The sequence below is a fragment of the Hordeum vulgare genome, chromosome 6H (assembly GCF_904849725.1).
Source record: "Hordeum vulgare subsp. vulgare chromosome 6H, MorexV3_pseudomolecules_assembly, whole genome shotgun sequence".
NCBI lineage: Eukaryota > Viridiplantae > Streptophyta > Magnoliopsida > Poales > Poaceae > Hordeum > Hordeum vulgare.
In genome coordinates, this window is record NC_058523.1 from 113884204 (window position 1) to 113898122 (window position 13919).

A 13919-nucleotide genomic window follows, 5' to 3' on the forward strand; every position below is an offset into this window, starting at 1 on the left:
TCTTTGATTGAATGTATTTCCTTGATGCAATCCATGCTAAACTCTCCACACGCTTATAGCCAAAACAAGGCCTTTACCGATCATATCGTCGATGTTATGATGAAATCTTATGAAGAGAAACTTGAATTGGAAGTTTCTATTCCTAGAAAACTTCATGATGAGTGGGAACCTACTATCAAAATCAAGATCAAAAACTATGAATGCAATGCTTTGTGTGATTTGGGTGCTAGTGTTTCCGCGATTCCAAAGTCTTTATGTGATGTTCTAGGCTTCAATGAGATTGATGAGTGCTCTCTTAATTTGCATCTTGCGGATTCTACTTTTAAGAAACCTATGGGAAGGATCAATCATGTTCTTATTATTGCAAATAGGAACTATGTACTCGTAGATTTCATTGTGCTTGATATTGATTGCAATCCGACATGTCCTATCATTCTTGGTAGACCTTTCCTAAGGACTATTGGTGTTGTCATCGATATGAAGGAAGGGAATATTAGATTTCAATTTCCATTAAAGAAGGGCATGTAATGTTTTCCTAGAAATAAAATAAGATTGCCTTATGAATCCATGATGAGGGCTACTTATGGTTTGAGCACCAAAGACGACGATACGTGATTCTATGACCTTATGCCTAGCTAAGGGCATTAAACAATAGCGCTTGTTGGGAGGCAACCCAATGAATTTATCTTTGCGTTTTGCTTTCTGTTTTGTTGCGTCCACACCATCATAATTCTGTTATGATTGTGTTTTTTGTGTTTCTTTTTGTGTTTGAGCCAAGTAAAACCTTTATGACTAGTTTTGGTGATGGTTGTTTGATCATGCTGGAAAAAGACAGAAACTTTTCGCTCACGAAATTATTTTTCATTTTTATCCAGAAAGAGCATTTGAGTTGATTCTTTTTTATGCTGGTTTATATCCCAATTTCCCAAATTGTAGTAAGTTTTCAGAATATATGAGATACCAGAAGTATACAAAGTATACAGATTGCTACAGACTGGTCTGTTTTTGACAGATTCTGTTTTTGTTGTTTTGATTTCTTATTTTGATGAAACTATGGATAGTATCGGGGGGGGGGGGGTACTAGCCATGGAAAAGTGAGAATACAGTAATCTAACACCAACATAAATAGAAATCAAGTTTGCAACAGTACCTAAAGAGGTGTTAGTTTGTTTTCTTGTGCTAATGATATCATGAGTTTCTGTTTAAGTTTTGTGTTGTGAAGTTTTCAAGTTTTGGGTGATGTTCTCATGGACAATGGGATGAAGAGTGGAAATAGATCAAGCTTGGGGATGCCCAAGGCATCCCAAGCCAAATTCAAGGACACCAAAAAGCCTAAGCTTGGGGATGCCCCGGGAAGGCATCCCCTCTTTCGTCTTCAATCCATCGGTAACGTTACTTGGAGCTATATTTTTATTCACCACATGATATGTGATTTGCTTGGAGTGTCGTGTATTATAGGAGTCTTTTCTTTTTGTTGTGTCACAATCATCCTTGCTGCACACCTTTTGAGAGAGACATGCACTCATCGTGAATTTGCTAGAATACTCATTTAGCTTCGCTTATATCTTTTGAGTTAGGAAATTTAGCTCACATGTGCTTCACTTATATCTTTTGAGCTAGATAACTTTGCTCTAAGTGCTTCACTTAGATCTTTTAGAGCACGGCGGTGTCATATTTTGGAGAAATAAGAACTCTCGATCTTCGCTTATATCTTTCTGAGAGTGCTCTCTCTGAGTAACTTGGTAGTTGGCTTGTGCTATGAAAGTAGTCCTAAAGTTGATAGGCATCCAAGGAGGATACAATAAAAACTTCCATATTCATGTGCATTGATTGGAAAGAGAAGTTTGATTCCTCTCAATTAGTTTTCAGACATGGATTTGGTAATATTAAGAGTCATGTTAGTAGGGTGTTGTGAATCTAGAAATACTTGTGTTGAAGTTAGTGATTCCCGTAACATGCACGTATGGTGAACCGCTATGTTAGGAAGTCGGAGCATACTTGATTTATTGAATGTCATCCTTTGTGTTGCGGTCGGGATCGCATGATGGTTAACACCTACCAACCCTTCCCCTAGGAGTATGCCTTTAGCACTTTGTTTCGACTACTAATAAAAACTTTCGCAATAAGTATGTGAGTTCTTCATGACTAATGTGAGTCCATGGTATAGATGCACTTTCACCTTCCACCATTGCTAGCCTCTCTAGTGCCGCGCAACTTTCGCCGGTACACAAAACCACCATAGATCTTCCTCAAAACAGCCACCATACCTACCTATCATGGCCTTTTCATAGACATTCCGAGATATATTGCCATGCAACTCCCACCGTTCCGTCTCATGACATGTGCCGTCACTTTCATATTGCCATTGCATGATCGTAAGATAGCTAGCGAGTCATACGCTAAGCTAGATCGTTGCACATCCCGGTACACTGCCGGAGGCATTTCCTATAAGAGTCATCATTGTTCTAAGCATTGAGCTGTGAGTAAATAAAAGTGTGATGATCATCATTATTAGAGCATTGTCCCATGTGAGGAAATAAAAAAAAGAGGCCAAAGTTGCCCACACAAAAAAACAGAGATATGGAAAGAGGCCAAAGAGCCCAAAAAAATATAAAAAAAGAGAGAGAAAAAGAGAGAAGGGACAATGCTACTATCTTTTTCCACACTTGTGCTTCATAATAGCACCATGTTCTTCATGATTGAGAGTCTCTTGTTTTGTCACCACCATATACTAGTGGGAATCTTCATTATGTAACTTGGCTTGTATATTCCAATGATGGGCTTCCTCAAAATTGCCCTAGGTCTTCGTGAGCAAGCAAGTTGGATGCACACCCACTAGTTTTCCTTTTGAGCTTTCACATACTTATAGCTCTAAGTGCATCCATTGCATGGTAATACCTACTCTTTCACATTGATACCTATTGATGGGCATCTCCATAGCTCTTTGATACGCGGAGTCAATGTGACCATCTCCTCCTTTTTGCCTCACAACCTCCACCACACTCTATTCCACCTATAATTCTATATCCATGGCTCACGCTCATGTATTGCGTGATAGTTATAAAAAGTTTGAGAAAGTAAGAGTGCAAAAACAATTACTTGGCCAATACCGGGGTCGTGCATGATTTAAATCCGTTGTGTGGGGATGATGGAGCATAGCCAGACTATATGATTTTGTAGGGATAACTTTCTTTGGCCTTGTTGTTTCAAAAGTTCATGATTACCTTGCTAGTTTGCTTGAAGTATTATTGTTTACATGTCAATAGCAAACTATTGTTTTGATTCTTACGGATCTAAACATTCATGCCACATGAAAGAAGTTACAAAGGACAAATATGCTAGGTAGCATTCAACATCAAAAATTGAGTCTTTATCACTTCCCTACTCGAGCACGAGCAGGAGTTAATCTTGGGGATGCTTGATACGTCTCCAACGTATCTATAATTTTTGATGGTTCCATGCTATTATCTTGTCAAACTTTGAATGTTTTGTACGCACTTTATATCTTTTTTGGGACTAACTTATTAACTTAGGGCCAAGTGCCAGTTCCTGTTTTTTCCGTGTTTTTGACCTTTTTCAGAGGAGAATATTAAACAGAGTCCAAACGGAATAAAACCTCCGAAAAGACTTTTTCCGGAACAAAAGATACGCAGGGAGCTTGAGAACCAAGGCACAGGGCACCAGGGGAGGCCACAAGCCCCCTAGCCACGGCCTAGGGGGGCCGCACCTAGCAGGCTTGTCGGCCCCTTGTGGCTCCTCTGCCCTACTTCTTCCGCCTATAAATCCCCAAAAAATCTGAAACCACGGGAGAGAGCCACGAAAATAATTTTCCGCCGCCGCAAGCTTCTGTATCCGCAAGATCCCATCTGGGGCACGTTCTGGTGCCCTGTCGGAGGGGGGATTCATACACGGAGGGCTTCTTCATGAACACCATTGCCTCTCCGATGATGCGTGAGTAGTTCACCATAGACCTTCGGGTCCATAGCTAGTAGCTAGATGGCTTCTTCTCTCTCTTGGATCTTCAATACAAAGTTCTCCATGATCTTCATGGAGATCTATCTGATGTAATCCTCTTTTGCGGTGTGTTTGTCGAGATCCGATGAATTGTGGATTTATGATCAGATTATCTATGAATCTTATTTGAGTTTCTTCTGATCTCTTATATGCATGATTTCATATCCTTGTAATTCTCTTCGAGTTGTGGATTTTGTTTGGCCAACTTCATCAATAATTCTTGCAATAGGAGAAGTGCTTGGTTTTGGGTTCATACCGTGCGGTGACCTCACCCAGTGACAGAAGGGGTAGCGAGGCACGCATCGAGTTGTTGCCATCAAGGGTAAAAAGATGGGGTTTATATCTATTGCATGAATTTATCCCTCTACATCATGTCATCTTTCTTAAGACGTTACTCTGTTTGTCATGAACTCAATACATATGCATGCTGGATAGCGGTCGATGTGTGGAGTAATAGTAGTAGATGTAGAAAGTATCGGTCTACTTGTCTCGAACGTGATGCCTATATGTATGATCATTGCCTTAGATATCGTCATGACTTTGCGCGGTTCTATCAATTGCTCGACAGTAATTCGTTCACCCACCGTAATATTTGCTATCTTGAGAGAAGCCTCTAGTGAACACTATGGCCCCCGGGTCTACTTCACATCATATTTTCAGCCTTACACTTTTACTTTGTTGCACTTTCCGCCTTCAGATCTCACCTTGCAATCAATCGTGACGGGATTGCCAACCCCTTTGTAGCGTTGGGTGCAAGTTTGCTGTTTTTGCGCAGGTACTTTGGAGACTTGGCTTGATACTCCTACTGGATTGATACCTTGGTTCTCAACCTGAGGGAAATACTGACTGTTACTGTGCTGCATCACCCTTTCCTCTTCAAGGGAAAAACCAATGCGAGCTCAAGAGGTAGCAGCGCACCCTTGAGGGCTTGGCCCTCAAGGCAAGCCCCCTCCCCCTCCTTCCTATATATAGTGGTGATTTAGGGCTGATTTGAAACAACTTTTTCCACGTGCAACTCAGATCTAGACGCCATAGTTTTACCTCTAGATCGTATTTCTGCGAAGCTCGGGCAGAGCCCTGCAGGAGTAGATCCTCACCTCCACCGGAGCGCCGTAACGCTACCGGAGAACTCATCTACTTCTCCGTCTTGCTTGCTGGATCAAGAAGGCCGAGATCATCGTCGAGCTGTACGTGTTCTGAATGCGGATGTGCCGTCCGTTTGGCACTAGATTGGAACGGATCGTGGGACGGATCACGGGACGGTTCGCGAGGCGGATCGAGGGACGTGAGGACGTTCCACTACATCCACCGCGTTTCTTAACGCTTCCTGCTGTGCGATCTACAAGGGTACGTAAATCCAAATCTCCTCTCATGGATGGACATCACCATGATAGGTCTTCCCGTGCGTAGGAAATTTTTTGTTTCCCATTCGACGTTCCCCAACAATCAATTGGTCTTCATCCATGTCCTTCTTGGACATCATCATGTGCTCCTTCTCTTCCACCATGAGTTCTTTCCATGCCTTTGCTTCTTTGACCTTGATCATCCTCTCCTCCAAGTCGGCCTTGCGCTTGGCTTCTTCATGCCTTGCTTCCACTTGTACAAGCTTCAGCTCTTTCTTATTCTCGTTGATAAGAAGCTTTGTCTCCAATGTCTTCATTGTCAATGCCTCCCTTGACTTCATCATATGTTCCATCTTCTCCCTTATGCTTGATGCCTCTACTTCCATCTTCTTCCTTAGATTATCCTTCTTGTTTCCCTCGGGCTTGCATCGTTCCTTGCCTCCTCATCACTATCATCAATCCTAAGCATTGCCGACTTCTTGGGTGCGGTCTCTTGATCCCTCAACTTCCACTTGTCATAAGTTTAAAGAATTTTCCAAACATGCTTAAATGGGAATGCTTTGCCCTTGGAAGCGGCCATCTCCTCATACCTCAAGTCGGCAATTGCCTCCTACAAACCCACCAATAGCATAGTAAACCCACATAACAATACACATAGAAAATCAAAATAAATGTGAAAAACACAAATGTACTCACATAGTCACTCTCCACGGTTCCACTAGGTGGTGCATCCTTCACTTGGTCCATTGCCGCACTCCAACGAGCACAATGGGGCTTCATCAACTCCCACCGGCCTTGCAGCGACCGGTAACTACGAGCGCCGTACCACCGGTCTTCGGCTTGATCTTGCAATAGACGTCCTCTGTGCGTTGCCAATAGCGTTTACCGGTTTGATCAGTACCGGTGCTTGGATTCATCCCCACATGTGCCCAAGCACGAACCAAGAGAGTATCTTCGTCCTCGCTATAGTTTGTCGAGAGCACGGTGGGTTTTCCAATAGCGGCGAACACCTCCTCCTCTATCTCGGTCACCTCCTCCTCATCTTCCCCTTCCTCCTCCTCATCACCCTCTTCCTCCAAGTCATCATCTCCAAAGGTTCGAGAGGAGGAGCCCCGATGTCCACCTCTGCGTCTTGGAGAAACCCCATGAACGACGTCGGTGGGGCGAGCATTCCTTCGAGCACCTCGTGCACGACGGGCGGAGGAGTGGCGAGGGTGGGCGCGGGCACCCGCTTCTTCCGGGTGGTGGTCTTCTTCACCTTCGGCCCCGCAGCCCCCTTTGGCCCAAGGGAGGCCTTCTTCTTTCGTGCGGCGGGCGGGGCGAGGGAGGCGGCGGTCGGGGTGACGGAGGCGGTGGTAGGGGCGACGGAGGCGGCGGTCGTGGCGACGATGTGCTGGCCAGCACGTTGCCTCTTGGCGCCGACGTGGGTGGCGGCCACCACCGACGCCTGGCTCGAGACGGCCGGCTACTGGGCCGGCGCGGGCGTCGCCGAGGCAGGTGCGAGGGGCGGGGCGACGGGCGGCGGGAGGGAGGAGGCGGCCGGGGCGAGGAAGGAGGCGTGCGGCGGCCGGCGGCGGCGAGGAGGCAGCTGCGGGAGGCGGGGATTTCCCTCCCGCGCAAAGACAGAAGGAGGAGGCAGCGGGGCGAGGGAGGAGTGCGGGCTGGGGATGGGATCCCCTCTCCAATCCTCACTTTTAGAGATTGGGAGGGCAACTCGGGGTTCAATCCTTAATTTTTTTTACGGGTTTAGGGGTTCTATTCTTTGCTTCTTCTTTTTTCGTTTCAACCCGTAAAAAAGCGGTTAATTTTGAGGATTTAAGGATTTAAGGGCACTACTAGAGATGCTCTTAAACCGCTAATTTGATAGATGATCTGTTTTTGCCGTTGACTTTGTTTCGACGAAATCTTCAAAACTAGATCCCATGTCGACATGTTTTGACAATTTTTTTGGCTCGTACTTACCACATTTGTTGCACTTACTTGTCATATTAGTAAGTACTTACTTGTCTGATAAAAAATAACTTAATCGCCATATTTTTGGAAACTGCGTATAAATATGACACCTCGACATAATCAAACTAACAAGCACAAACAACTTTTTTAGGCGATTACGCACAAAAATATGACAACTCAACATATTTAAAACCGGTGACCACAATAAATCTTTTTTGTTCATCGTTTTTAAATATGACAACTCGGCATAGTTAAACTAACAACCACACAAAATAGTTTTCTCGCAAAGTTATATGTAAATATGACAAGTTCACATATTTAAATTGACAAATAAAATATGTGACATGCTTTTATATCATGTATAATGAAAACTGCTACAAGACTTTGTACGAAACAACATTAAAAATGGCTAATTAAGTTATTTTTCCCACGCAAGTAAGTGGTTAATAATATGGTAAATGGGTCAAAAAATATGACAAGTATGAACAGAAAAAAATAGTTGACGGAACATGTGGACATGTGATCTAGTTTCGAAAAACTCGTCACAAGAAAGTCAATGATGAAAACGGATCATCGATTGAATTAATAGTTTTATAAGTAATTTTTTTTTTGAATTTTAAACATGAAAAAAAATCTTGATGACATCATTGCATGCATGTATGCATGCACATGCATGACAAAGAGAAAGGGGTTTGGCTGGGGAGCGATGTTTTGACTCTCGGAAGCATATGCTCTCGGGTGAATAGTAACGCAAAAAAAGTATTAAATGTTTTTAAAAAATTCTGTTTTTTTGTAGATGATTGTATTATTGTCGCAAACATGCATGACAATTTTTGTGCGATAAGGAGCAGCGGTGTTTCGTCAGAAAAAACAAATTTAGGATGACATTTTAGGATAACTTTTGATGTTTAATTTGTTCTTTTGCACAAGTCAATTTTACCATTTTGCCTCAAAATTTACATGTACCACTTGGATGTGGCAATGTACACAAATAATTTTTGTCTTATTTTTTTTTTCATTTTTAACCTTTTCTTTTTGGCCCCGGTTTGGCTGCAGCATCAAAATGATTTTGTAATGTAACCTGATTAATAGAGTAATGCCATTTTTTCATTAGCATGATGATTAGCTGAGCGCCGTACGGCAAGGCGTAGGTGTGGCGTTCGTTGCGTAGGCCCTGTTTGAATACTCTAACTCGGTTAGATGTTAGAGTTAGATTCTAATCCTAAACTAACTCTAACCAAAGAGGTGTTTGAATGAAAGGGTTAGATTGTCAATAAATGAACCTTTTTCAATCATTTGACTCCTTTATCAAGGATTTGGTGTGGTGGAGGTAGAGAGAAAATTAACATTTTATGGGCCCAACCCAACTCTAACCCAAATAAACACCTCTTGGGTGTGTTAGTTTTTTTAAATGGGTTAGATGCATCTAACCAACTCTAACCATCCTGTTTTGGGTTAGATTGGTCTAATCTAACTCATCGATCAAACAGGACCGTAGTGTTGTACTTCTGTTTTTTGAGCAGGTTTGAGCAGGTTATTAAAGTTGACAGACGTGTCCACTACTACTACACCTTCCCGTCTCCGTCGCCTTAACTAAAAGATGAGATGGCTTTTGCAATGGACTAGTGGCATTTGACAACACCACCATCACCAATCTCTAGATCCAGCCAAGATGAACGATCTGATGACGGACTCCTTCGTCGGCGCCGCTGCAGCAGCGCCCCAGGCGAAGAGGCAGCAAGACGGCGGGTCTGCCGCCGGCGTCGACAAGCTGCAGGCGTTCTTGGCGGAGGCAGAGGCGGCCAAGAACGAGATGACCGCGCTGCGCAACGAGCTTTCCCAGCTGCAGTCCGCGCACGAGGCTTCCAAGTCCCTCCTCCGCCCCGGCGCGCCCCGCGCCGCCACGCAGGCCGCGCTCGTCCGCCTCCTAGGCTCCGCCCGCCGCCTCCGCGCCCGCCTTGCATCCATGGACCGCCGCGCCCCGGCGCCCGCTGCACACGCCACCGCGGGCCTCCGCGGCCGACTCCAGGACCTCACTGCCGGGGTCCAGACCCTCCGGCGTCAGGTCTCCGCCGAGCGCCGTGGCGACGCGGCCCGCTGCTACCTCGCCGTGGCCGGCGAGGCCCCCACCGAGGACCAGCTGGATCGACTCGTGGCAAGCGGCAGTGCGGGCGCCAACGACGCCGACGAGGCGATGCGGGCGGCCATGCTGTCGTCCTCCGAGGTCGAGAAGGTGGAGGGTGGGCTCTTGGAGCTGCAGCAGCTGTTTCTTGACATGGCCGCGCTGGTTGAGTCCCAGGGCCCGCTCTTGGAGGACGTTGAGCGGCATGTCGCAGCGGCAGCGGAGGACGTCGGGGCGGCCGAGGGGGAGCTGCGAGAGGCCCAGCGGCTCCAGGGCGCCGCGCGGCGGAGGAGAATGTGGTTGGGCGGGGGGCTCGCGGCGCTGCTGCTGGTTGCCCTCGCCGTGGCGGCCGTCGTGGTGGCTCTCGCTCTGTCGCGGCGCAAGGGCGGCAGCGTGCAGCTCGCCGGTGCCGCCATGTCTGGCTTTGGGGAATTTGCTGGTGTAGGTGTGTTTCGTTTTCCTGGGTTGTGAACTTGTGATGCGCCAGCGTGGCCGCGTTCACTTTTTCGGTTGGGGAGTGCCGCGCGCCGGGCGAAAGATCCACCAACCCAGTGAGTCCGCATCGTTTGGATCTATATACAACATTTTTTGTTTCGATGCAGCAAAAGTCGTGGTGATGCAGCAATTTTTTCAACGGTTGCAACAAAAAATATCTACGTGATCGTACCAAAAAAACGAATATGATGGTGTGTGGTAGCAAAAGTCAAACGCCGGTTGTAACAAATATCTACGTGAACGTGTATGCAACTTTTTTAATGAACGGTTGTAGCAAAAAAGATGCCGGTTATGGCAAAAATTAACACGGTTGTAGCAAAAATAAAAAACATCGATTGTAACGAAAAATCCGACAAACTGAAGTTGCAACCAAACGTATATGCAGCTTTTTTACTAGACAAATGTAGTAAAAAAACGCTTACAACAAATATGACGCTGGTTGCAACAAATTTAGACGAAAAATGTTGCATCCACTTACCAGCGAAGCGCGCGCGTGCGAAAAATGTTGCATGGGCCCATGCGCGCGAGGGAGCGACCGACGCGTCGGTTCGGCCTGCGTGTCGTATGGAAACGATTTCCTTTTCGGTTTGCACGGTCCGGTCTTTCCGAGTTTTCAAAAAATGGTCTTCCACAATTGATGACCGGAGTTATTTTGGTCTTTTCGATTTTTTAGTCCAACTCTTAGTCACGATCCTAAATGGTCCGTCCGAGTCACCGAACGAACACAAATCATGGCAAGTCGTCCGGAGTAACGAAGGTACTTATGTTTTTTGTGTGTCGCCAATCCATTCCCGGTTTAAATTTGAACTGATTTTGTATCGAAATGAACACATGTAGACAGACGAGACACGTGTCCTTGTCTTTCTTTGGCCTGTCTGTCGGGAACACAAGCCCATTTTCTTTCTCTTAGCGGCATGCTCGTCCCCTAGGCCCCCCGGTGCCGTCATAGCCACCGTAGCTAGTTTTCTAGCCGCCTCCTCGTCGTCTAGCCCGCCCGCCCCAAAACCACAACCACCCTCTAGTCATCGCCTCCCCATGCCCGCGTTTCAGAGGATTTCTTGTCGGTGTTTGTGGTGTTTTGTCGTAGCATTCAGTGACAAGGAAGCTACGAACACGTTCCGGTAAGCGCTACCAAAGTCGTCGTTCGCAGGCCGTCAACTCCAACCTACATGCTACGTGGGCGTGCTCTTCCCGACCGCTTCTCCAGCACGATCGCAAGGTATTCGAGAGTTTGCTCACAAGGTACCATGGACAATGGGGATGATTTTTCCCACAACTTCATTTGTTCGTCAGATAATTCGTCCGCAGATGACGAAGAGCTTGTGGTTGCTGCCTTGGTCGTCAATGACCACATTGCTAGGCAACGACCCCGGTAGAGGGGATCAATCCCGAGCCATGCTCCGGCCTTGAACCACAATAGGGAGAGCAGCCACGCCCTCCTCTATGTTGATTACTTTGAGAATTCCCCGCTCTTCAAACCACATCAATTCCACCGTCGCTTCGGGATGGCGAGACATGCGTTAAATCATACTAGGGGGGGGGGGAGAGTTGTATCATATGACCCGTACTTTGAGTGCAAAGAGGATGCGCCCTTGACAAACTTGGCTTCTCCTCTTACCAAAAATGCACTACGGCTATTCACATGCTTGCATATGGAATTTCGGGAAATCTTGTGGATGAGTAGTACGTATGACTGAGTCCACATGTCTCAAATCCATGTACAATTTTTGTAGGGCCGTGGTGGTAGTGTTTGGCCCTGAGTATCTAAGAGAGCCAACTATCGTTGATACAACTCGGTTGTTGGCGATCAATACCAATAGATGCTTTTCGGAAATGCTTGATAGCATAGATTGTATGCACTCGAAGAAGAAATGTCCATTTGCTTGGCATGGGTATGTCAAAGGTTGCACTATCATACTAGAAGTTGTTGCCTCACAAGATTTTTGGATATGACATTGTTTCTTCGGCATGGATGGTTCTCCCAATGATATAAACGTGCTTCAACGTTCTCTAGTGTTTGCAAGGCTTGCAGATGGCCACTACCCAATGGTCAACTTTGAGATCGATGGCCACCATTACATTAAGGGATACTACGTAGCTGATGGATTCTACCCTCGGTGGTCAACTCTCATGAAGACTATATCAAATTCAGAAACAGAGAATAAATAGAGATTTTTTATCCACGAAACTTGGGTTGTAAAACTATTCGCAATGTATTTTATGGGAATGTAGATCTATTTGATTAGTAGAACAATTTACAATGTTTGATTTATTTGGTTTTTTACAATGTATAGTTCAAAACTGAGATTAGATTTTTTGGAAAAGGCTATAAAACTGAAATTTTGGCACCGCGGTCGTAGTTCATGACATCGGACATGGTTCATGCCCGCGAGAGCGCCAGCAGGCGGCACACGTGCCAGCCTAAAAAATAATTAATCCCCCTCCCAACTAGAGTTTTCATGCCGACAATAAACCTAGAGTCCAGCACACTTTCCAACCTACAAATTGATCAAGGCCTCTCGCCGATAATAAAGCCATCGACCGACACACTTACCATCCTTCAAAAAGAATGACCATAGTCCAGAGCCTAGCCCTTCCTAGTTCATGTCATCTTGGTCAAACATATCCTTTTGCTGCTTCTCTAACCAACTCCATCTCTTCAGGGACATGTTGGTTAAGTCCATGATCATGATTTCTAGTACCACCTCGTTTGCTTTGGTGTCGGCGTTGCTTTCCTCGATCGCGAGCTTCTTAGTTTGGATGGACTCCTCCATGTCGAGCTTCCTCTTCTTCACGGCCTCCATGTCGAGCTTCTTTGTTTGGAGCTCCAAGTATATCTTCATTTGCTTCTCCTTTTCTTGTTGCTTCCTCTTATTCCGTACTTCGTTTTGAGTCATCATGCCATGCAAAGTTTCTTGCAAGGCAATGGACGTTGCATCACGCTTCTAGTCAATCTTTGAGTTGGTCTTGCCCCTCGGCCTCTTCATCACATCTCCATCTCCAACCACGGTCGTCGGCCCTCCTTTCTTCTTTAGAGTGGCATATTGATCCTTGAACTTGAGGCATTCCTTGATGAGCGAGCAACAATGGATGAGGGTGAATGGCTTGTTCTTGTGTCGGGCCTTGAAGGCTTCCAAGGTTTGGAATGCCTACAGAATCAAAGAGAAGACCACAAATGTAATAGCGAAGGACACAAGATGTAACATACATGAACATTACATAGTAATGAAAGATGAAGAGTGAAAGGATCGATATGGTTCACTAGAGGGGGGGGGGTGAATAGGCAACGACCACTTTTTAACAATTCTTAACAAGTTAGGGTTAGTAACATAGAGATTATCTATAATGACAACTAGGTGATCAACCTATATGATGCTACCAACTATAATCGCTAAGGCAAGTAAGAAATAGTCTACAATAATAACATACACAATGTAAAGGTTAGAGATAACCACAAGTGGAACCGATGAATACGAGGATGTGTTACCGAAGTTCCTTCCCTTTGACAGGAAGTACGTCTCCGTTGGAGCGGTGTGGAGGCGCAATGCTCCCCAATAAGCCACTAGGGCCACCGTATTCTCCTCACGGCCTCACACAATGCAAGGTGCCGTGATTCCACTATAGGTGCTCTTGAAGGCGGCGACCGGACCTTTACAATCAAGTTTGGGGCTAACTCCACACAAAGCTTGGAGGCTCCCAACAAGACCACAGAGCTTCACCACAATGGAATGTGGCTCCGAGGTGACATCAACCGTCTAGGGTGCTCAAACACCCAAGAGTAACAAGATCCGCAAGGGATTAGTGGGGGGAATCAAATTTCTCTTGGTGGAAGTGTAGATTTAGGCCTTCTCCACCAATCCCTAGAAAATCAACAAGTTTGATTCGCTAAGGAGAGAGATTGGGCACTTATGAGATTAGGGAGCAACAATGGAGTCTTGGAGGGTCAAAGGTGGGGTTCTTGAAGTGGAAGAACCCTTTATATAGTGAGGGAA

The 13919-nt window shown here is 45.7% G+C and overlaps 1 protein-coding gene across 1 annotated transcript; it reads left to right on the plus strand.

Annotated features, from left to right (window-relative positions):
• The first annotated feature begins 8321 nt into the window (after window positions 1-8321).
• Window positions 8322-10033, plus strand: LOC123402669 (syntaxin-related protein KNOLLE-like). The gene has a single exon (XM_045096611.1). It carries the CDS (start codon window positions 8983-8985, stop codon window positions 9901-9903), a length of 921 nt encoding a protein of 306 aa, XP_044952546.1. The 5' UTR covers window positions 8322-8982; the 3' UTR covers window positions 9904-10033.
• Window positions 10034-13919: the final 3886 nt, after the last annotated feature.